At 38.9% G+C, this 25,231-nt stretch overlaps 1 protein-coding gene across 1 annotated transcript in view; it reads left to right on the plus strand.

Moving 5' to 3' along the window:
- EFHC2 (EF-hand domain containing 2) overlaps positions 1-25,231 on the plus strand; it is a 56,338-nt gene that overhangs the window by 29,023 nt on the left and 2,084 nt on the right. The window contains exons 8-13 of the mRNA XM_083854955.1: positions 4,048-4,213; positions 5,256-5,398; positions 9,500-9,696; positions 13,395-13,528; positions 17,690-17,887; positions 18,468-18,560. Of these exons, the coding sequence (XP_083711081.1) occupies positions 4,048-4,213; positions 5,256-5,398; positions 9,500-9,696; positions 13,395-13,528; positions 17,690-17,887; positions 18,468-18,560 (931 nt within the window). The remainder of the gene's footprint in view (positions 1-4,047; positions 4,214-5,255; positions 5,399-9,499; positions 9,697-13,394; positions 13,529-17,689; positions 17,888-18,467; positions 18,561-25,231) is intronic.

Below are 25,231 nucleotides of genomic sequence, written 5' to 3' on the forward strand. Positions count from 1 at the left end.
CTCATTCACAGGAGAGAGTATGAATATATAATCCTTTAAAATCCTGAAAAATATAGGTGACACAAGGCTGGATGTTTGTATTTTTCTCTTCTGTGAATCTAGACAGGTGAGGGTCGGTCTCTTGTGTTAGGTAACAAGTGACAGGACAAGATGAAACAGTCTTAGAGGAGGTTTATATTGGATATTAGGAACCATTTGTTGACTGAAAGGGTTGTCAAGCTAGAAGAGACTGTGCAGGGAAGTAGTGGAGTGGAGTCACCATCTCTGGAAGCGTTCAAAAACTGTGTAGATGTGGCACTTAGGGACATGGTATAGTGGTAGACCTGACCATGCTGGGTTAATGGTTGGACTTGGTGATCTCAGAGGTCTTTTCTAAAATTAGTGATTCTATGATTCTGTGAATGACACAAAATCATTTTACTTCAGGGATGAGATGGGAACCAAAGGGCTGAACTTTGGATTTCACAAGATTCACTTGTGAGGGATTCAACACATCCCCAAGGGATAAAACATTATTCCTCTTAATTTACAATTTCCTTCTAGTTTATAAATCTAATTTCCATCCACATGTGTTGAAGTTTACAAAAGGGAAATGCTTCAGCGTCTCTTAATGAATGCCTTATGCATCGGTGTGAATGTTCAGACTGTGACCAGCGCCCAAACACAGCAGCTTCTTGTCCTCTGCTGCCAGGGTCCCGCGCAGGTGCCCTGGAACCCCGAGCCCTTCTGGCAGGACCTGTGACACCTGAGAAAAGAGGTGGGACTTGTGTCTGCCAAAATATGCTCTTCCATATTGCCTAATTAAAAAATTAGCGCTCGGGTTGATGAATAGTATCAACATCCCGCCGCTTTCGCCACGCCGCCACCGGATGGCGCTGTGGGAGCGCGGAGCCGCCGCTCCCGGTGCCGCTCCCGGCGCGGGAATCGGGAATCCAGCGGAGAATCCAGCGGAGAATCCAGCGGGAGTCTACCCGGGAATCCAGTGGAGAATCCAGCCGGGAATTCAGTGGGTATCCAGCAGGAATCCAGCCGGGAATCCAGCAGGAGTCTTGCCACGGGATCCTGTGTGTTACCTGCGGTGCTCAGCATCTGTGGGCATCGGGGTTTACTTCCCCGCTCCGTCTATGCCGATTTACCAGCTCCCTGTTTGTAGTATCAGGAATTACCTGTATCAAGCACATGCTGTGGAACTGTGAAAATGTGGCGTTTTGGTCACAAACAGTGTTGAGAAAATAGGGGATCTCATAAAGTTTAACGGGAATCTCATGGGGTTTAATAAGAACAAGTTCAGGGTGCTGCACCTGGGCTGGGACAACCTCCAGTACCAATCCAGGCTGTGGGATAAGCAGATCCAGAGTATCCAGGCAGAGAAGGACCTGGGGGTGCTGGTGGATGAGGGAGGGGCTGGACATACCCTGGCCATGTGCCCTCTCATCCCAGGGGCTGCTGGGCTGTATCCAAAGCACCTTGGGCACCAGGTCAGGGGAGGATTCTGCCTCTCTGCTCCACTCTCCTGAGACCCCACCTGCAGTGCTGCATCCAGCCCTGGACTGCCAGGACATGGACCCATTGTAGAGAGTCTAGAGGAGCAACCAAGCTGATTAGAGGGAAGGAGCACCTCTCCTATGGACAATGGCTTGGAGAATTTGGGCCGTTCAGCCTGGAGAAGAGAAGGCTTTGGGGTGACATAAATGTGGCCTTCCAGTACCTGAAGAGAATGGACAAGAAAAATGGAGAGAGACTGTACAAGGGCTTGGAGTGACAGGGCTAGGGGGAATGGCTTCACACTGAAAGAGAGTGTGCTGAGATTGGATATTTAGAGGAAGTTCTGTGCTGTGAGGGTGGTGAGGCATTGGAACAGATTGTACAGAGAAATCTCAGATGCTCCATCAAGAGCAGGTCCAGAGAAGGGCAATGGAGCTGGGGAAGAGTCTGGAGCACAAGTCCTGTGAGGAGTGACTGAGGGAACTGGAGGTGTTCAGCCTAGAGAAAAGGAGGCTCTGGGGTGACCTTATCACTCCCTACAACACCCTGAAAGGAGGATGGAGCCGTGGGGGGCTTGGGCTCTTCTCCCAGGGAATCAGCAACAGGTTGGGAGGACGTACTCTAAAGCTGCTCCAGGGGAGGTTTAGGTTGGACATTAGGAAGACATTCTTCACAGAAAGGGTGGTTACACATGGGAATAGGCTGCCCAGGGAGGCAGTGGAGTCACCACCAGGTTTTTAAGGAAGGGCAGAACATGGCATTCATTGCCATGGTCTGATTGAGAAGGTGGTGTTTGGTCAAGGTTGGACTCGATGATCTCAGATGACCTAATTGATTCTGTGATTCCTGGAAGTGTTCAAGGCCAGGCTGGATGGAGCTCTGAGCATCCTGGTCTAGTGGAAGGTGTCCCTGCCTGTGACAGGGGGATTGGAATGAGATGATCTTTAAGGTCCCTTCCAGCCCAGACCATTCTACAATTTTGTGAGTCTGTGATTTTGTGCATATTTACACACACATACTCTTTCATGGTGAAAATTACTTTGAGGATTTCTGAATGGTTTTTCTTTGGGCTTGGTCTTTTTGCTTCTGAGTCCCAGAAAGGGGACATATAGGTTTTATGGAGAGGAATGTTGGTGTGGTTTTGCAAAACCTCTTTTTGACTGATTCAGGTGAAAGTATCAGCTTTTTGAATCAGACCATATTCTTCTGAGAGGTAAAGGCTAAAGAAGAACTCATTCTGTTTTCAGGCTAAAGAAAAATTTTGACATCTGAATGCTTGCTTTATTTTTCAACTCACACTGCTGTTAGGCAAGTCAGATTTTTGGAGTGTTGTGCTTTGATCTTCTGATACAGCCAAGTTTAAAACATTTTAATCACAAACCAGTTCAGTGTTCCAAGTGACAGCAGTTTTGTCATCCTCCTCTATTTGCACTCAAACCCATGCTACAAGTTTAGGGTATCCATCTCTCTTCAGTTCTGGGTAGAGAAGTTAAGTTTTAAAGGAAAAAAGAACTTTATTTCATGGAATCCACTTTTTTACACTGTTCTCATATCTCTTACATTCCTCTGACCTGAGGCTGACCCTGTGCTAAGCAGGAGACCTCCTGAGGTCCTGTCCAGCCTGAGTTATCCTGTGTTCCTGTGGCTCATGTCTTCATTTGCCTCAGATCTGCCCATTTGCTTTCTCCCATGTGCAAGTTCCTTATTTTCCTCCAACCTTTTCCATTTTCCATTAACCTCATTTAAGCAGCAGACTGAGCTTCTCTGTTAAGTTTTATGTGAACACACTGGAAGCTGTCCTGCAGCATAAGGGCAATGGAGGGTGCAACAAGGGGCCAAATGGGACAAGATTTTCACCAAGAGAGGAGAATCAGAGAAGCAGCACTTTTGGGAGGTACCTCTGTGGGAATTGAATGCAGGTCCCTGACCAGATGTGCCTCTGCTGAGTCAGGACAGCTGCTGCTGTGTACCTGGGATAGTCAGGACCACTGATCACTGCAAGACAAGGCTTGAGTGTGGAGAATATGAGGAAAAGCAAGGCTTCCCAAACTCTGGATATAGTGAGTTGTGGGATGAAGTTATTTGCTTAATGTACTAAAGACTTTTTATATATGTATGTTTTAAATAATGAATAAATAATTATTTATTTATGTATTTTTTCCTCTGGCCAAAAGCACAGGGCAGGAAACTCATAAGATAGTTATTTACTTAATCATGTTTTCTCAAAGGATGAAACTGAAAAATTAATTTACAATTTTTAATTTACTATTTTATCCCATTTTGAAACTGTATTTGTCTTTCCTTTTGCCTGTGTATCTTAATGATGTTTTCCAAAAATTTTAAGATTATAGATAAAATCCTGAAACCCTTGAAGAAATAATTTTGCTGTTTACTCTATGGAGTCTTTGTCTACTCTGTAGCAGTAGGAGGGATGCTGGTTTGACTTTGATCAGTTGTCTGTTACAGAAGTAGGCTTATAACTATTCATATTGGAAGTTTAAATCCTTGGTAAAATGCCTTCATCACAGTAGTAACAAATAAACCTTGCTCTCTTTGCTGCAGTGGATTTCACCCCAATTCAGTATAAGACTCCACCACCTCCAAAACCAGAAAGAATTATTCCTCCTTATAATGGATTTGGTTCTGAAGAAGATTCTTTGTCCTCCTGTAAGGGTGTGGTTGTTGAGCCTGCCCATAAGGATTACAGGCAATTCCTGATGAAAGACAGGTATTTTGTGTGAAAAATAAATTCAGTTGTTTAAATTATGTATATTTGTGAAGGAGATAAAAGTTATGTGGGGATGTCAGGTTTTTTTCAGCAAAATATACAGCAAAATACAGAGCTCATCAGACTTTTAAGGCCCAGGTGCATGAGGCCTGGATCAGTGACATGGTACCCAGATTTTCTGCAAGCTCCGCAAAATTTCTCTTTGGAGGAGGCAAATATTACGACCCTTCCATCCTCTGCCTCCTTCCCTCTCCTGTCTTCAGTGGGAGTTTGACAGAAATGTTAGTCCAGGCATTAGTGAGGAATTTTGGATGATCCAGCAGAGCAACACAGGTTTGGTTTTGTTTGAATTTCTGATACTTTTTTTTCTGTCTGCTGCATTTCATCCAGTTTACTGTAGGACTACTAAAGCTTCAATGCTTTACTTTCCATTATGAAATGATTTATTAGGCAGCAGTTGTTGAAGCCAAAGCAAAAAAAAGCAAAGCCTCCTGTTAAAGATTCACCTGGAGAACTTTTGTAAAAAAAGCAAAGCTGTTAGAAAAGGCTTGGGAATGTGTTGATAGTGTGTATACAGACACAGCAAATTATTTAAAACACAATCACTTAATAAATATCTAGCTAGTAAGATCATCTGGTGGACCTCAATTTGTGAGAGATAATCCTAGTATGAATTGCTGTTCTGAATTTGGTTTGAAAATATACATACCTAATTGTGTTCTTTTCTCAAAAATTTTTTGGAAAGAAACTTGGGGCTTGATTTGCAACTCAACTTGAATAAAAATTAATTCCAGACCTGTGCCAGAGAAGTAATTTTCCCCTGAAAATTATTCCATTCTCTCTGACTGACTCAATCTGGTTCCATTAATTTAAGTTGAAAATTATTTTTGACAAGGTAGTGAATCTTACGCCATTTTCATTCTTGGTGCAGCAATAACACAATTAATATACGTTCCAAAACTCAGGAGAAGGCATCTCTTAGGGGTGAAAACTTCTCTCACACTCTGTATTTGATTCCTTACCTGTTCCTTTGCTTGTTTAGGTATGGCATGGACAGTAACATCCTGCGCTTCAGGGCGAAGCTCATCACAGACAGTCCCATCGACAAGGACCGGAAATTCATCATCTCCTTCTTCCTCAGTGATGACACCATTTCTGTTTTTGAGCACACAGAGAGAAACTCAGGTAAGAGGTAGCAATGTCTCTAATCAGCCCCAGTTACCCTGCTCATTTGGTTAGACTTTACAGTAAACATCATGGCCAGACTCAGCAGTAGCAGAAGCAGGGATGTGGAATTTCGAATGCAGTGGGAATTACATCAGCAGGCCTGCTGCATTATCTTGCATAGCTGGATGTCATAGTAATTCATGATCTTCCTCACTCAGAATTACATTGTTCATTGCATGACAGTGCTTCACAATATCCTTTGGGACCTGCAAGTGTAATGCCTTACAAATTTTATTACATTTTAATTTGAAAATCTGACCTTTAAACATTTGCTTTTGTTGTGGATAACATACAGGCATAGTATTGTAACCGATGATAAATAGGGACAGGAAATACGAGACGTCAAGAATGAAAGACTAAATCCTTTGTTTTGCAAAATTGTGTTATGAAATCTATACAGCATCCATTGTACAGAAGCAGCTCATGAAAGCCAAACATGTGTGACACTTTCTAACATACTTTACCATTAATCATGGAGTGCTGAGCTTTTAAAGAGGGAAGATTTCCCTGGGCTAGAGTCTGGATGTGTGTTTGTGTACAACACTGAACTGTATTCCAAGAGCCAAACTGACAGGGTTTAAGTCACAAATAATTGCTTTGTTTCTTCTCTTACACCTTTATCCTATTGCTGGAGCATGGTCACCAAATGTTGTCAAGTTTAAATTCTTTTGGCCTCTGTTGTCTGTTTTAGGCTGCCTCCAGCTGAGGATATGAAAGGTTATGTGATTTTCAGGCATCTTTTTATTTTCCTGAAGTGTCTTGTGCATGGATGGAAGGACACAGCAGTGGGAAGGATGTCAGGAAGTAATTCTGTAGTTCAGAGAGATGAGGGAGCTTTGGTTAAACATGACCCTGTTGGAGAGATTAGTGTCTTTTGTGAAGCCCACTAAACATTTTCAGCAATAGTTTCAGAGCAGCTAACATCCAGAAGCACCTTTTCAATCCAGAGAACCTCTGATGGCATCTCTGCTTGTATCCAACTATATTATGAGTGCATAAATAGGGACCTCAACCCCAACTAAAATACAAGCAATTCTCTGAGAAGTGTTTTGATAAGGTGTGGAATACCTGCTTAGGACCTCAGCGAGCATTCCCAGTTAATCCTGCTCCACTACAGCATCAAGATTTAGCACTTTTATGGCAGCAGTGTCTTGTTATCAATATTTTACTTACCTCCTGCCATCCAGTGGCCTGACATTTCTGCAACTTCTTTTGTTGCAGCTAAATACACAAACACACACACACACACACACACACACACACACACACTCGTATGTATGTATTTAATATGTAATGCTGCTGTGAGGCTCAAGAGCAGCTCAGTTCTCCACCACTGAATATCATGTTTGATTGGTATTTTTCATGTCCGGAGACATAAAAGGTTCTAAAGGTACAGCTGTATTGTTAAATTGAAGAAGTCCAGGGAACAGTTTGAATCTTGGACCCTAAACATGTGTACTGCCTGTTCTGTCACTTCTAGTTCTCCTTTGTACCATTTCCACCAGACAAGGCCCCAGAGAGCCTTGAACACACAGTAATAATAGCTGTGACCTGGGAATCCAGATTTGTCCCACAGCACCCAGAGAAGAGTCAAAGCCATGCACTGCAGAGCAGATGTGGTCAGATGGTCAAGCCATCAGCAGCATGAGTGCCAGGCCAGAGATTGCTGCCTGCCTTCCTTTCATTTTGGAATGAGAATATGTGCTAGGATTTCATCTGGGAGCCCATTGAACACTGCTGGTCAAATAAAATGTGAAGCGATAAATGGGCAAATTTGCCCACTAATAGTAACAAATGCTTCAAGCCACATATGAAAGACATGTGTCTTTTAACTTCCCTGGGTTATTAGAATGGATGGAGTAGCTGACTTTTAGAGGTGGTAGAAAGGTGAAATGGAAGGATGTGGCTGAGAACTGGCCATTGGAGAGTTTAGTGGGAACTGCTTTGAAGAGACAAGGAATGTGCTGGAGGAGGTAGAGCAGCAGTTGGAAAGAGGCCTGGGTCTGCACAACTTTGTTTGTTCCCACCTTTCTTTTGTTTCTACTTCTTTTCTCTCACTATCCTTCCCTCATTTTAGACATGTCTGAAGGAAAGTGAATTAGTTTCTTCAGTGTTAAGAATGAGAAGGCTTTTTAGAGGTCAGGTAATAGTGGCTAAGGAAAAAGAGTAAGGCATCCAAAATAACAAACCCTGTTGTGCACAGGTTCAGAGGGCTAATTTTACCTTTTTATTTACATGAACTGGTACAAATTGCCAAGTAATGCTTCAAATCCCAATCCTAAAATGGAAGTAGTAAGTTGCTCTTAGTTTTTTTGGTTCAGCAACCTGAAGGTTTCAGAGAAGTACTTCACTCTAATATTAGTAACACTGAAACTCTATGAAATTCACAGGGCTGGACATCTTGAAGCACTTCTTGAGATGGGGATCAAAGCATGAGAACTTTGGCTCCCCATGAAGAAGATCACAACCCCTTTTTTACTCAGTGTAAGACCCAGCCAACAGCTGTACAAACACCTGCAAACTCTGATCTGATCTTAATGGAAGAGGGTCTTTTGTGGTGGTGTTTATTTTGTGCTTTGAGCCTGGCTTTTGTAGATTTCTATCAAAACTCCTTATCAGGTTTCAGTGTAAAATCTCTAACTTAATGAGATATTTTCAGTCATTTTTCTTTATACCACTTGTAATGTATTAACCTGTAACATTTAAAAAACCATTATGGCACAGAAGTAAGTTCCCAATATAAGTGTACAGTTGCAGGGAAACAGAGAGGCAAGAGTGAATTTCCAATCTTACAGAAACATATTAAATATTAAAAATAGTTGCCAAGATTATATAACCTAAAAAAAAGTTCTTATTTGTTATTATAGCTGGGTGAAAAGGAATGTGTTAACATTAGAGTCACATTAATGATTTGAATTGTTTTTTGATTCAAGCAAGGTCTGATGATTACCATAGTGGAGGCTTTTTTTGTCTTTTATGATGCTAATAAAGCAATTAAGACAGACATCTGCTCCAAACTCTGGTTTAATAAGTAGTTTGGGTTTCACAATAATTTATAATTTTGACTATAAAAGGCATTCGATTACACTGTTCATCAGCCTTTTAAAACTTGCATCAGTACCTGATATTAAGGCAGATATTTAGTAACATCATTAAATGTTGCTAAACTAAGCTTTTGGCTTTTGGCTTGGAAGCTGAAATATCAACAGGAAGCAAACCCCAGAGTTGTTGTAGGGCACATATCCCAGTTAAACTAAACATATGGCAGAAGGTTTTCCAGAAAGCTTGGTACGTGCAGTGCAGTCCTGTGGTAACACCAGAAGCTAATACAGGAAAGTGAAATGTTCCTTTTAGCATCTTACCCACCCTTGAGTACCTTGTGCAGTTTCTAGTGACACAACTAAAATCATTATATTGTGAAAAGGAACCAAGTTACATACCCACCTCACAGAGCAAAGAGCAGACCACAGTTAAATTGCATTGGCAGAACAATGTGTGGAAGACAGTATCATGTCACTCCTACATTTTTAACAAATTTCAGAAGCCCTTTAAAAGAAGTTAGAAATACAGTGCATCAGAATTCACAATCTTCATGGGACAGCACTCTCTTAATTTGTGATTTTTTTTTTCCTTTTTCTGCTTTTAACAGTTTAGAGATAATTGTCTGCATCTTAGTGTTTGGATCTTAGGCTTCTCAAGGACCAGTTCCAAGGCTGGTGACAGGGTTATGGGAACCATTTGAAGAGGCACATTTCTGTCTTCTGCTTTTAAAGAAAAGCAAAGTAGGGAAGGTGCTTGGCAGGCATTCAAATGAGACATGTCACAGAATGAGCACAATGTCACTGTTGCTGTGGACACTGGCAGAGACAGTCCTTTTAGCAGTGAGAGGGAGGGGAAGAGACTGTTCCGAGACAGGAAACTGGAGAAAATGTCATATTTAAATACAAATAATCTGGTTTGGGGTGTCTTTTTATTGATGGCTTGGAGGGTTTTTTTTGTGTGTGTGGTTTTTTTTCCAAGTAAAGTCATAATTAATTATTTTTCATTCTATTCCCATAGGGATAGCTGGTGGAAAGTTCCTGGAAAGAGGTCGCATTAAGAAGCCTGGGCAGGAACTCTTTAAGAGTGAGCCATCTGAATACTACAAGGCTCAGGATCTGTTTGTTGGAGCCGGAGTTTGTTTCCATGGTCACAAGTTTCTTTTGGTGGATGCTGATGAATACACGTTCAACTACATGGAGAGGAATGCAAATGAGGTGAAGCAGGCTCTTGTTAATTTCCCTTATCTCTCAGGACTGTGGTTTATCCAGATATTTTTCAGAATTATTTATACTGTTTCCTCACCCAAAGCTCACAGCCCTGTTCTCTCTGTCTGGGAATGGATTTAGGAGATGCCAGCTGGGAGTGCAGGGAAGTCTGGCCACTCTTTACTGCCCATTCCCTTTTCAGTCTGCATTAGGGGTTGTGACAAGGGATATCCCTGCCTATTCCTTATTGAGGCTGTTCATGAACCTCTTGTCCCTGAGTTGATCTAACCCTTGCTGCACCTACAGATAACTGTCAGCTTCCACAACTTTCTGTGCCAGTAGGTTGAAAAGTTCACTGCCTGCTATGAAAAATAAATATCTGGTAAAAGAAGCATCTTTTATCTGTTTTAAACCAGCCTCCTACTAGTTTCAAGGCAAATTCTACTGTTCTGAGGTTTGGGGAAGATCCCATTTACCTTATGCACCACCTTCATAGTTTTGTAAATCTAAGATATTCTTCTCCCTCAGCCTAATTCTGTGCAGGTAAGAGTCTCACCTTTTTCAGTCTGCTCTTCCAAAATAACTGTGAGATGTGGAGACTGGAACAGTGTTCACTACTCAAGATCCAATGTAGTCTTACTAATGAGGCTATTTTATGTCCTGATTTGATTTTTTGGGTTCATACACATTTTTCTACCAAAAGTCTCCCTTGTAATATTAGAAATTCATATCACAGTCAGGAATTCAAGCTTAAGGTGTTTATTGAATTTTACTGTCTTTTCTTATTGCCTTCAAAGGGGAGAGCGACAATAAATTATGGGCTGGAGTGCGTCTGCTGCTTTATACTTTAGCAGAATGGTGCAACTTTTTGTAAATTAATGTGGATTAGCACCATCTGCCTTCCCTGGAACAATGAGGAAGATCTGCAAAATGCTTTGGATGTAAAGTCAAAAGGCTGCTAAATGCTTAAAGCAGTAAAATACAAAGTTGAAACCTCAAAAATACAACCCAGTGTGTTTCCTTCCTGCTGCTGAATGGTTTCTTCTCCTGGCAGAATCAAACCCAAAGCTTTTCTCCAAAATGCAGAACTCATCTTTAGATTATAATTGTTCTTTGGGATGTTGTTTGCATTGATTGTCATGGATCAAATGGATGAGGCTTTAGTTCTCCAGACTGAATGATTGTATGGTATCAAAATAAAATCTGCAAAATGGGAAGAGGCAACATTGAAAATATGTCCTTAAAGTGAATTTTGAATGGTTCTTCACAAAACTAAGGTTTTAATGCAGCGGGTAGGAAGAAAAAAGGTTGATTTTCCCAGAGGCAGGTGCTTCACTCACATCCTTTGACTAGAGCAGCAGAAATTTGCCTCAGTTCATCAGGGGATCACATTCTCAAATCACAACAATTTCAGCAATTACTAGAGAAGATCAGAGCTGGAAGATTGTTTGGAAAAAGGGGAAACAATATAAAGATGGCTATTTGTTAGTTATTTATAAAATTAGAAAACAAATAATATTCCTTCTGAATAGGCAAGAGATTTCCTTCCAGCAGAACACATTGGTATGTTTTCTAAAAACTGGTGAAAGAAATCTGTATAGAACTTTTTTTCATGGAATTGGCCATTTTGACCATGGTTCTATGGGCATATGGTGATTTGGATGAAATTTTGATTGGCAATCATAGTGCAGGTGAATATTGCAAATTTGTTTGACACCATTAAGATAGTTGGAAAGCTTTAATTTTCTGTTTCAAAATTATACTTATTGTATTGTTTTTATGTTTAAGGGAAAGTCATAGAGTTGTCATTTTGATTGAAAGTAACTTCAAGGACCTAGTTAAAAACTTTTCTGTGCTTCTGGTTTCTTTTTCTCTTTGAAGGAAAAAAATATTTATTTGGAAAGTGTAGATTTGCTTGCAAAACAGAACAGGTGTGTTGTGCACAGTCCTACTGGTTATTTTTCCAGGTTTGGGGAGGACTGTTTCAAACAAGGCATCACTGGAAGGGAATTCAGCATCTCCGAACTGCCATCAGTTGTTCTTGCTTTGCTGTGTGCTGCAGAGCAAACATGGAAAAGGATTTTGCTTCATTGAATTCAGTATAATAATCTCTGAGTTAACCAAACTAGGCTGTGACTAGAAACATGTCAGGAGTTACATGAGAAAGGGGAAAGCTGGTGAAATTATTGCCATGCTGCTGGGATACTCAATGCCTATGTAGGTGTTTGGAAGATGGAGTTTAGGGAAAAAAAAACAAAAACAAAAACAAAACAAAACAAAACAAAACAAAAAAAAAAAAAAAAAAAAACAAAACAAAAAAAAAAACAAAAAAAAACAAAAAAAAACCAAAAAAAAAACAAAAAAAAAAAAAAAAAAAAAACAAAAAAAACAAAAAAAAAAAAACAAAAAAAACCAAAAAACAACAACAACAAAAAAAAAAAAACCAAAAAAAAAAACCAAAAAAAAAAAACAACCTGTTTTGATAATGTGGAAAAGATAGGCTCTTAAATATTCAGGATACTTTGTCCATCCTGCTCTCTGAATCCTTCTGCTCAGTCTTTCCTCCCTGTTCCTTGCTTGATCAGCAGAAGGCTGTGTGCTTATGCCCCAGTGTGCTTATTGGAGAGGGGCCTGGAAAAGCTGCAGCCTCTAAAACTGTTTGATTCCTGGTCCAACTGCTCCAAGCTGCTGCCTTAGAGGGCATTGCCTGCCAGGGCTGCACCTGGGGTTTGGCATAGGCAGAAATTGTCTTCTCCAATTCTGAGAAAAACCTGCAAGAGCTGATGTATTGATTAGACTTGGATCAGTTTGTACTGCTCTGGCAGTGGCACAGGGACTTTAAATACCCTTTTCCAGATCATTTTGAACTGATACAAAGCTGTAGACACACTTCAGCAGAGTTGGGACTGAGGCCCAATTTTTATGTCCTGGTCCTTAATGCAGTCATACCTAATTTCAAATAATTGCTATTGGAAGAATCAGGAGGAAAGTTTTCAGGCAGTTCATTGTGCTTTTTAAGCTAGATAGAGCATGAAAGATATAGGGACATAGCAGATAATCATACTTGAAGTCACCCCCAATTTAATGACTAAATACTTCTGTGTTTTATATTAAAAATGAGTAGAGCAAATAAATCTTTGGTAGAGCACCAACACAACAACCTGAATATAGATTGAAAGCCTTAGTGCTTCAGTTCTGTTTCATCTGAGTTCAAATTTATTTTAATGGTCTATTTAGGAAGAAATAAACATTTAAGCATTTTTATACACAACAGGTAAAATTGGTTCCTAAAAAATTTCTAATGTACTATTTCTGAGTATGGAAGACAATGTAGTCCAAAATGAATGAGGCTATTTGTTGGAACATTTCTCTGGAGCCAATGGTGAAAAATTAGCTTTAACATGGTGAAATTTATGACTTGAGAATTCAGTGAGGTGCACCAACATAAAATGAGGACCAAGTTATTAGAACTGTACTTTAAATGTTTCTACTTCTGCTTTAACAATGCAATGTTTCAAGCAAAAGTGAATGTTCTAAATGCACTAAACTTTCTGAGAATGCACGATCTGATGATTTTGGTTTAATTGTTTATATTTTTGATTGTCTTACTGAGATTCCCATGGGCGCATTTCTCCAGCCTGGACAGGTCCCTCTGGATGGCATCCTGTCCTTCAGGTCCTTATAATCTATGTATTTCCTCTTTTAAGTTTCCCATGGCAGATATTCATGTCATCCTCAACAAACTGAAGAACATTACTGAATCTAATGCCAAGGAAATCAGAAAGACATTTGCTACTGCTGACCCTGAGCATACCAGTGTGATTGGCTATGACACTTTCAGGTAAGACAGTGGGTTTGGGGTTTTAATATTTAATAAAGGCACATTCCCCCTAAAATGTATAAAGCATGACTGGATTTTGATGCTTTCTGTCCAGTAGCTGACAAGTGGCAGAGATTTGTTTTGCATTTGCTTGGAGATTATGTGGTGAAAACAAAAGTAAATCCATGCTCCAGAAAAAAAAATAAGGTAATAGTTTCAAGTAAGCTGAAAAGCACAACAGAATCCGTCTACTTTTTGTGGAGTTGATATAGAGTGTTGTGAAGAAGGGCACAAGTCAGCAGTAATATATATATTACTGAAAGATAAAGAAAAGTCCATCCTGAGAATCAAACAGTAGTTTTGAAATTCAAGTAGCAATGTTTAAGTTGCCTCCTGAAAATGGTGTTTGGGTTTTGAACCACTGGTAAAGAAGACAGTCTTTACAGAACTAAGATATATTGGAGTTATAGAAGGCAGGGCTAAGCATGATTTAAAAAGATTGGAAAGCAGTAGTGAGAACAATAATTAATACTTGGAGAGTAATTTAAGCATAGATAAAGGGAGCAGAAATCTGGATTCTGGGAATGATCCAGATATGGCAGTGGGCAGATGTAGAGATACTTTAAAGAGGAAACCATGTTCAAACGCAAACTGATTTCAGTTTATCTCACAGGCAGAATACTTTAGTGTCTGAACTGTGCTGGACACAGTAGTGGTAAAGTTAATGATGTGAAACAGAGGAGAAAACTTTGCTTAGAAGCATTTGGTTTTCACAGAAGTAAAACACTGACTATTTAGGAACTGTCATAATAACTAAGACATGTAAGTAGATGAATATTGCATGGAATGTCATCTCCATAGGAATGCTAACCAAGGCAGGAATTGCTTCTGAAATATCTCAGAAAAGAAATAGATCAGCAGAAGGCTCTTTCAGCAATTCAAAGTGAAAGTAAAATTAAAACAAGCTGGTATTCAGAAATGAAAAATAAGTGAATTAAAGGTAGGATTTAAACTAAAAGAGGCTACAGTTTTTGGCAGCTTTTGGTCAAGATATTTCTGAACTCTGATATTTTACTCAGAAGAAGCAAGATTTTGAATTGCTAATTGCATTAAGAGGGAAGATGTTATTACTTGAATAAGAAGGGAGATAACTGAAAGTTCATATTTAATGAGAGAAAGTTTCTGGCACCTGGAAAAGATTTTTAATTTATGTACAAGGTCATTATTTAAAATTTTAAAAAATATGGTTTTAGTTCAAATTATGAAATAATCATCTGCAAAAATTTGTGCATGCACTAAGAGCAACTCAAAGGTTTGGAACATTTGTATGACAGAATTAGGGAAGCAAACTTTTAGAAGGGAAGATTGTGCTTTTAAATGGCAGGGAAAGGTTTTTATTTTATCCAGAAGAGGCTCAGATGGGTGTAAATTTAATCATGGAAATAATCTGTGCAGCTGTGAACAGCTCAACTGTTTAATTTAGGGTGGTGCTATTCTGTGACATGGAGAGAGATATGTCAGATCTTGTGGTACTGGGGGACTTGGTTTCAGCCACAAAAAATGCAGGAGGCCTCTCCCTGAGCAGGAAATGAGGAGAACCCAAATAATGAGGGTTTTCTGGGCCTCAGGGCTCACCTGAGCCAGTCTCAACACCCTTTAATGGTCCCCATCCCTCCTGTGGGGGAAGGCTCGAGGTCAAACAGGGGATGTTCATACTGCCAGAGGAAGAATTTGCCTCTAAGGAACCTTGAACATTTGTGCTCTATAGTGATAGTAGGTTTTGTTTCTGTTAGTTTGTATTACATCCAGTAATCTAAAGGCTCTCATTATTATCATCTATGTATCTTATTTCAGAATGAAAGAAGCATTTTTAATGGCAAAAACAAGAGCATTTTTTTACATCTATGAAAATTCCAAGATACTTTTATGTGAATAGAATGTCTTTTTTTCCAGTTTCTTATTCTGTACATCTCTGTTTATTTTTAATCTGCCATGGCTATAACTAACAACAAATGATTATTTTTAGTACAGGCAATTATCTGTATGACAGCTTCAATAATAATCCTCTTTCCTTATCTTAAATACAGCTGAGGCTTTACTCTGCTCTGAATTTGGCTGTTCAGATTTCTTCCTTTCTACCTGTGTAATTTTATATAATCTGCATGTAAAACTACATCTATAAGTATGATGTGGTGAAGAGAATTGTAATTTACTTTAACTGCTTTCAGAACCCAAGTCTTCGGTACTTCATCCAGGAAATAAATGTGTGATGTACACTGGAACTATCCCCTAAGCTATCATTAGAACTATTGGAAGTTTTGTTAAAAAGAGAATTAAAATAAACTTAGATGCCTGTGCATCACACAGCCTTATCCAGTCTGGTTTTTTCTCATAAGCTACTGCCAAGGCTGCTTGCTGTTAGAGACAAAGAACCATGTGGATCTATCAAAGATGCCTATCTTCAATTCAGCTTGAGAAGCAGTTCTCTTGAGTGGTTAATTATGACTTCTTTCTGTAATAAATTCAGATTGCAATCTGTTCTATTCTTCTAGAACAAAAAAAGAAGTAAAAGAAGAAATAGCTAAGCTGTGGGAACAATTATTGAAGCTTGTTGTTTTTTTGTCAGGGAGAGTTTAGATGTCCTTCTGTTTGTGAGTCTTGGGTCTTACTCATTAGTCCCTCACAATCACTAAAATACTCCTTAATTCCCAAGTGAAATAATTTTATCTGTGGGTTTTGGTGATTTGATTGTCACTGACTGGATCGAGAAAATAAAAGACTTTTAAAATCCTGACACTGGAAAAATCTGTGCCATGTGTGGAAATCCAGTCTGAGGGAGTGGCTGATGTGACCACAGTCCCCAGCTCTGCCAGCCCAAGCACTAGAGTCCCACCAGGCAGCACTGTCCTCTTTGTGTGTTCAGTGGTGTTTATTGCAGGCTGCAGGAAGGAGGCTCCAGCTTTGACTGGATCTCTGGATGCTGCTGCAATATAAATAATAATATCCAGTAAGTAGAAAAATAATACTGGCAAGATAATGATTATATTAGTCGATGGACCAGCTCTTGGTCATTAAGTTTGTGTGATCTCAAATAAGGTTTGCTACTGTCAACAACTTGCCACTGCCTTGTATTTATTTCCTGCCACTGCAAATAAAAGATCATTCTGATTTATTTGATATGAACAAAGAAGCAGTAGAATCAAAGTAGGCACTCTACAATATTTAACCTTTCTTTAATAGTTGTGTAAGTGCAGTCATATTACATGAAGTGATCCCTTAATTTGAACAGGACCACACAAGCCTCTGAGAGGAAGCAAGTGAAGAACTATGGTTCTTATTAAAAGTTTGCAAATTTGGAGGGGTCCTAAGTTTCTGTGTTTTCAATTCACATGTGGATGTTAAAGAGATCCCTCATCAAATTAATTCAACAATTCAAGTATTCTCCAGGCAGCCATTTAAGTTTTGTGTCAGAACTTTTTGCATGACAACTAATTTCTTCTATTTGTTATCAAAGATTGGTGTTCAGTCACAGTGATTCAGTGTCCTCATGGGTATCACAAGGTAGAGCACTAATTGCACCAGAAATTACAGTGAAGTTTATTCTTAGTGCAGTTTATCCAGAAGTATTATATATAACTAATCTAATTTTGACTGAGACACATAGGCCTGTGCTGATGCTTGCTGGTTAAAAAGCCTGGTTGAATGTGAGTGCACCAGAGACAGATGTTTGGGATCATAGAGCTAATATAGTTCCACTAATCCAGATTTGACAGAAGGCTTTGTTACAGCTGAGGGAGCTGACACTGTCCCATCAGATGGATCTCTGGAACACTTCTTCTTCCTTGGGCTGGGCTGATTTGTCTGAGCAGCACACACAGGCTTGGGAGAGCACATCCCAGGCTCATCCCTGCATGGGATCTGATTTTCCACTTACAGCATCCAAATGTAAGCTGCTCTTGCTGCTGCCTCCTGTCTTACATTCTTGCCAGGGGAACTTGTTTTTTGTTGTAATTCTCTGTGTGGCATCTCTGGTAAAACACTTCAGTCGTGGTTAGGATGTATTTTTGTATGTATAGACAGCTACTGCAGAAATTTGGACATCCTCCCCCCAAAATTAGTGATTATTAACTGGTTTTAACTTATTTACTTAAAACTAATGTGGGCTCTTGTTTTTGTGAACAGAAATTGGATAGTCAGTGTCACTGGTGGAGGATTTTCAGAACACGAAATTATCACTCTTGGGCGTCACTATGGCGTGAGAGATGACAGTCAGACAGACCTGTCCGTTCTCTTTTCAATGGCTCAAGAAAAGCTAAAGAAAAATGCTTTTGAATATTTTGAACATCTTATGTCAGTGTTTTTGTACAACGACCGAGAAAAGTAAGTTTCCTCTCTTTATCCCAAGCTGTTATTTTAAAAGCTCTTCTTGCAAACCCACATACTTTTTGTTTGTTGCTGAGCAAAGGTATATTGTGGCCAAAGAATATTATGTATAATTTTAAGCCTCTCTCAGCACTTAACAATGGACAAGAAGAGGACAGCCTTTTTGTCTATTTGACATTTTGTATGTGGGCTTTTTATTGTAGATGCTGTACTCAACATTCTGGGACATTAGATACCACTTCATGGGCAAAACACAGGATTTTAAATCAAAAAGGGGAGATAGTGGTTTAAGGGAAAAAAAAAAAGAAATAATTTGGATTCTTTATGTGACTCATTTGCCTTTTTTGTTCTCTGATGTCACAGATAAAGAATCACAGAATCACTGAGGATCTCAGTATGAGAAAGTTCTTAGCTTCAAGTTTCTCAGCTTTGTAATAGCAAAATTTCATAAAACTTTGTTGTCTTTTTCTCTATCCTGATATTCCTCACGTGTTTTCCTATGCACAGAAACATTCATTTAAAGTAAACCTGGAAAATATCTAATGTATATTTCTACCCCTCACTTTCTGATGTGCAGGTCTGGATTGTTGCCCTACGAGACCTGCAGGACTGTTTTCAAATCCTTTAAGTTACCACTTCCTGATGATCTTCTAGAAACTTTACTGACCAGGTAACTTAAGGGCAGATAGTGTGACCTTGCATGCATGGGTGCAAATCAATGCTAAATATCTACTGCAGACACAAATCCTCAGAATTTGTCATTTATCTAATACGAATCATTTCATGATGCAGATTTTATCCCTACACACACACAGAATTTCCTATTTATAGAATATTTATAATCAACTGAGATGCATCCATCTTAGCAACTTCCCTTCATTTTGCCTGGCATGGTAAATCATCTGGGGTTTGGCAGAATTCTATGGAATTAATCTTTCCAGAGTCAGTTACTGATACTTATAATTTTCAATGAGATTCACTTTTTTTTTGCTTTAGTTGTTCTTGTGTGTAGATGTGAGGTAAAAACAATAATCTTAAGAAGGCACATTGTGTGAGTTCTAAGGAACACATTAACATGAATACAATGAAGTGTCTTTATCAAGTAGACAGTCTACTTGATAAACATCAATTTACTACTGATGAGTAGTAAAAAACAATTCAGTTTGCTACTCCTATTAATCTCACATTAAACATATTTTATTGACATTTTTAAAAAGGAAAAGGAGTGTTGGCATGGCTTTGGTACTTTTCCATAGTACATTTAGCTTTTTTGAGACAATTGTTTTGCTAGATGTGTTAATGGGAATAGAAGTGAAAAGAACTACTATTTAGTGCACTTGTATTAAAACTAGAGTTCAGAGTAAGCTGTCGTGCTCTGAACACTTTGGTTTTCCTGGCCAGGTTTTCTGGTAATATGTTTAAATGCATACTTACTGCTTTCTTCTTTCCCTTGAGAGAAATCTTTAAATCACATGTTTTGTCTGTGCTTTCATACTGTGTTAAAAACAGAAACAGGTCTTGTCTTCTGTCATGTTAATATGCTTTCAGGTAAATACACTTCTTGATTTTAGGAGGAGTTGCAAATTAAGTATCTGAGTTTAGTAAATAATGAAAAGCCCTTGTCAGGCAGAAATGTGGAATCCATTTTGATAAAGCTTCTTTGCACTGCTGTTCATCACTTCTGACACTGAGCTATAAGCATTAGTCTTCAGAAATGTCAGAATTTTAACAGTGATCTACAGCTGATACTTCAGAACTCCCACCAAGCTGCCCAACACAATTGTTGAAGGACAGTTGACATCCCATATTAGACAAGGGGTTCTTACAGATTCCACTTCTTAAGGGCTGAACCAGAATAGATGCACAAGGCCCTGGAAGTTTTCCTTTATGTACTGACTCAGTTCTGATAAGAAGCAGACAAGCCTGACACATCCTGGGCTCTAGGGACATGTTTATTGTTGTGAATTTATACCAGGAAAATCTTTTGTGCCCTGAACCTCTACTTTCCCAAGGAGTGAGTGTAGGCAGTTAAAAAGAAAAAGCCCAGTACACTATAATAAAAATTAGAGATAAGCTTAGAACACAGGGAGGAGATCAAGGGCTGGATTTCACCCAACTCTAGCAAGGTACCCATGACCTTGGGTGAGGTTTCATGAGCTGGATGAGGTTTCAGCTGCTGTAGGTTCTTTCTGTAGGTGGTGGAGGAGAGAGTTATCTCCTCAGCCTGCATCAGAGTGGCATTTCTAAATTCTTATCCATTCTCCTTAGTTTCTAAAGGGGCTGAGGCCAGCCTGTGTTACAGACTTCTCTGTGAAAAAGGTAAATGAGAATGGTGTGAAGCTGGGCCTCAGAAATCAGTGTAGAAAGTGCTTCATTTAAAAGAGAGCCTTTTGTAAGGCACTTCTAAGTTACAGCATCAGCAGCTTCAAAGGTGGCGATTTAGGTGGTGTCACAGCACTGCAGGTAATGAGGAAGATTGTCACATTCTTCATCTGTGTGCACTTGGCACTGCTTGGGAAGTTGATTGTTTTATGAGGGTGCAGAGCCAGGGAAATATTTTTTTGAACTCTATTTAATAGGACTTAACAGTAGTCTGTAAATTGAAGAATTGGGTAATCTTAATGAGGTTTAGACTTTACTTTTCCTTTCTTTCTGCTTCCTGTAGTTTTCTTCAACACTGAAGCATCATGAAACAGACAGGTTTATTGTTAATGAAGAACAGTCTCATTCCTGGGGAGTTTGCAATTCAGTGTGGGCCACGTTTGTCAACAGTATTCCTCTCCTTCCTCTCCTTCCCATGATATTTTGAAAACAACTGGTGGTCCTACTCTGTGTATCTATATTTATGAAGGAAGAAAGTGGTACAATAAAAGTTGCTGGCCTGGTTCCCACAAGATCAGTATATATAGCTAATGCACTAGCTGGACCCTATTCAGCTCTAAAATGATGCTGGACAATGTGATCAGATAATAGTTGAAGGCTGAAGCTCTGTGTTTATTCAGCTTTGCTATCTGAGATTAGGTGGCAAAGACTTTCTCCAGGACTTAATGACTCTATGATTCCATTTTGAAAGGTAGTACTCTTAAAGTATTTATTATTTATATTTGTGAATTATACTACAAGGATCTGTCACTTATTAAAAGCATGAGATGGGACTAGAAATTACTGTCTAATTTTGTGGTCACCTCCAAATGACCCAAGACTTCGTTTACTGTACCCAAAGACCATTCAGTTGCCATAGAGTGAAGGGAGAGTTAGCACAAAACCTGGAGTTTCAGACCTTTTCATATTGTCTATATAGTGTAAATTTATGCTTTTAATTGTGGGATGTTGAAATAGTAGGATTTAGGTATCCAACAATGTGAAATTTTTTCCAATATACCTGAGCTGGCATGTTAAAAAGTATTTGCTTTCTTCATCAACATTTTCTCACTTTTTAAATCACAGAACAATACAGAATTTAATCACACTGTATTAAGCTTTGCAGATGGTACACAGTTGTTTCTGCCAGAAAACTACAGTAGTCATTATAAACATGTCTTTAAATTTATGCAGGCATAATGAACAATTACAGTTTGTTTAATAAATAAATTTTGCCGAAGTAGTTAAGTAATGACTTTAGGGGGTTTTTTTTCTGTTATTTTTATTTATGCAATGCTAAATTGATGCTAACAAGGACTTAAAAAGAAGCAGTCCTTCCCTGGAGGCTTTATAAACAGCTGGCAGACAAGGAAGGAAAAAATTGAGAGAAGAATGTATGACAAGTTTACAAGCATTACATGTTGATTATTCTGCATTAATTTAGTTGTTAATTTTAGGTCCCTGTTTTTTTGAATTACCTTTTTTAATTTCTATTATAAGCAGCTGTGTAGTTTTTCACCTCTCTATACTGCTGGGGTGAGTCCGTTTGAAGGGTGCTTGTTGTTTTGTGAATCTCCAGTCCCTCAGGTAGCAGTGCCTGATGACAGAGGTCATCCCAGTTCTCAATTCCCAGGCCAGGCCAGGCCATTCCTGCCTGCTCAGTTTTTCCCAGGATTGTGGTTGGGTAGTCATTTTTTTACCTGGTTTCCTACCTGTAATGTTTTTTTTTTAGGGCTGCCCTTTTCCTTTCAGGAAGCAAAGCCTCTTTTCCTGCTACAGCAAGTGTCCAGTAGCAGGAGCAGCAGTGGAAAAGATCACAAGATCTTTCTCCTGCTGCCTTCTTATTACCTTTGCTGCCTGAGACTCCCTATGCTGTTTGTGGCTCTCTAGAATTCATATTTGAATCTCTTAGGACAAATTACTCCTGTTACTCAGTTTGCTGAGGAGATGATGGTTCAATTCATGGTTGTTCAAGACATGACTAAATGTAGTTCAAATATAAATTTAAATAAAGAGATAGTAGCTATTATTATTTAATAGTGACTTGTTGTGCTTGCTGGTTTAAGTCCTTTAAGATGAGCAGTTTATGACAATTTAGGTGTCCACCTGTGACAATTTAGTCTCTGTAGAGCAGTGTTGCACAGAGAGTATCAAACAGGCTGAAGAATCCTAACATTTTCTCTAAGGTTAAAGCAGCAGATGCTTCTGCTTTGTTATTATCAGATTAACTTGATAATAAATGTTGTTTGAAATGAAGGAATTAAAAAACTCTGCATGTACATTAAACTTTCACATAAATCTTTGGGGCATAGATTTCTTGATGGTAAAGAAAACCTTATTAATAAGTGACCTTTACTCACCAAAGCATCGTCAGGAATGATCATAATGTGATTTGACCAGATTTTTCACCTCGCTGGAGTATTTAATTATGAATGTATTTTTAGAAGCAGAAATGTGCGATTATTTCTGTAATGATAAAGAAAATAAAAAGCTCTGCAAACTGTGATAGGGATGGAGGAGTGACTTTCATAGTCTAAAAAGCCCATTGGTGAAGTAACAGGGCAAAACTGAAGAGAAGAGTGGTTTAAAGCTATCTTTGGTGCATCTTCTTGATAAGACAAATCTAATTTCCTTTTCTGAAGAGCACTGTCTGTCTCAGCATTATTAACTCCAACCACTGAAATGTATGACATCTCTGTCCTAATAATGCACAAATTGATAACATCTCCTCAGTCCATCTGGCTGCTCTGTGCTAAATCTCTAGTGTGTGCTTTTAGTAGATTGATACAATAAGTCACAGCAGTAAAAAGATTTAAGAGTAGAGTTTTTTGTTTCTTTCTGGGTTATTCTAGAGTAGTGTTTTAAGATGCTTTCTGTAGCTATTTCATTATGGGATTTAGGAATCCCATTTCTTCTGCCCATGTTAAAATTCTTGGTTATAGATAATTTCAAATCCATATTGTCATCTCAGCTCACTAGTGCTGTCACATCAAAGGACTATTCTCCTTGTAAGTGTTTGTCAAAAGCAGAAGCAATGCTTTCCTCAACTTTGGTGCCTCAACAAAAAGTTTAAGTAGTTACACACCTTCATGTGTTCTTTGTTTAAAAATCCTGCTTATACAGCTCAGCATCTTGGTGGTAGAATTAATCTTTTGACTTTTCACAATGAGCAAAAGGTAACTGCCTTTTAATAGTAGAAGGAAAAATAATTTGTCCTGATAGTTCTGAAATTCCAATCCATGTGCCATTATTTTTCCAAGAGGTATAAGATTTTTGATTGTCTTATTACATCTCATGCAGAACTTGTTTCTTTTCCCTATTGCCACCTGCAAAAAAAAACCCAACCCAAAAAAAACTCAAAAAACAACAACAAAAAACAAACCCTGAAACTAACAACTCACTGGAAGTGGGAATGGTAATTTTGTTGTATATTGGATATATTCCCCAAAAGTAGGGCTTTATGGAAATGTTAACTTGCGTGTGAACTATGATAAAGAAGCAGGCTGTCATAGGAGGGTTTCTCATGGCAGTGTTTCAAGCTCCATTTAATTCTGGTAGCAGTAGCATTCTTTTCTGACTTTGCTTTCATCTTCAGCATAGCTCACTGTACTTAACTTTCCAGTTTATTGCTGCCATCTCTGTTTATGGCTATCAGTATATTTTATTATTATCTTTCCTGCTGACTATTAAATGAAAGGAGAAGGGAAGGATGAGTTGCAATTTATTGCAGTTTATTTCTGTCACCAGATCTATTTTTCCTCCAGTATTGTTTTCCACGTTTGTGCTGTAAATTCTCCCTTAAAGTGCCTTCATGCCTAATTCTTGTTAGAACCCTCTGCAGTGATTGAAAGGTTTTGAGGCCTGTGTTTTGTGCACTGCTATTTCATTAAAGAAAAGGCAAAATGATTTTCTGAAATTCTTGTTTCCTGTGCAGTAGTTTTTGTCTCACCAGATGGCAGGGCAGAATTGTTTAACCTGCTGTCTCCCACCAGAGAAGAAGCTGTTGAGTCTTGCTGGGTGTCTGTGTCTCTCCATGGACCCCAGTGAGGCATACACACTTCCAGGCTGTTTTTGTGCCCAAACTGGGTCCCTTTTGCAGGTGGGTGGTGTTCGGTGAGACAGGTGTCCTTCAGAAGCTGCCAGTGCTGTTTTTATCACAGAGCATTCCAGCTGTTCTTTTCAAGCTTCAGCCCAAAGGTGTCTTTCAACATTTGGCTGGTGACACTGAAAGAACAGTGGTTCCCAAGTGTCTGAATCACCTCAGTGTTCTGCTGAATTGAGAACTTTTATTTCTGAAGCTGCTTCATCCAAATCAATGGCAGAAGGATAAAGTGACTTATAAATCTGTTCCCATGACTCTTATTAGCACAGGGTAAGGATTTTAGAAATCAGAGGGAGGGAAACAGCGTTTTCCACATGTACCTGTAGACCTTAGCTGGCAGCATATATATCTTCATGCATTTAGGGGACAGCCACAACTGATACAAATATTTATCCATAGAAATAAAGAACAATGCCATAAACCTGTTACCAAACACTTTCAAAATTTGGCTATTATTCGATACGTTAGCAAGCTTTGTGTTTGTCAATTGCAAATTGATCCCAAGGTGTGTGCAAGCATTTTTGAAGGATTACTTATTTTCAGGAGATGATTGTAGAAATCATAATAGAGCAGGTCAGTTGTGGTACAGCACAGGTCTCCTGTATAATTCTGTTTCTTTTCCACACAAAGGAATCATACACTGATCATCCCAACTCTATGTGTGTCAAAAGTTGGGAGATCAGTGTTGGAAGAGGTTGGACAGTGCTTCAAAACTAAAATGAAAATAGTTGAAGTGAAGTAAAACTGAAGAAGTTGAATTCTACTATAAGAGCAAATAATAAGGTACAAGAATATGGAAAAGGATGTATAATATAGGAGTTCCTGACATTTTGCACCCTTTTTTCACTCCTGGCAATGTTTAGGAATAAAGCAGTATA

The sequence above is a fragment of the Zosterops lateralis genome, assembly GCF_965231275.1.
Source record: "Zosterops lateralis genome assembly, chromosome: 2".
NCBI classification, from domain to species: domain Eukaryota; kingdom Metazoa; phylum Chordata; class Aves; order Passeriformes; family Zosteropidae; genus Zosterops; species Zosterops lateralis.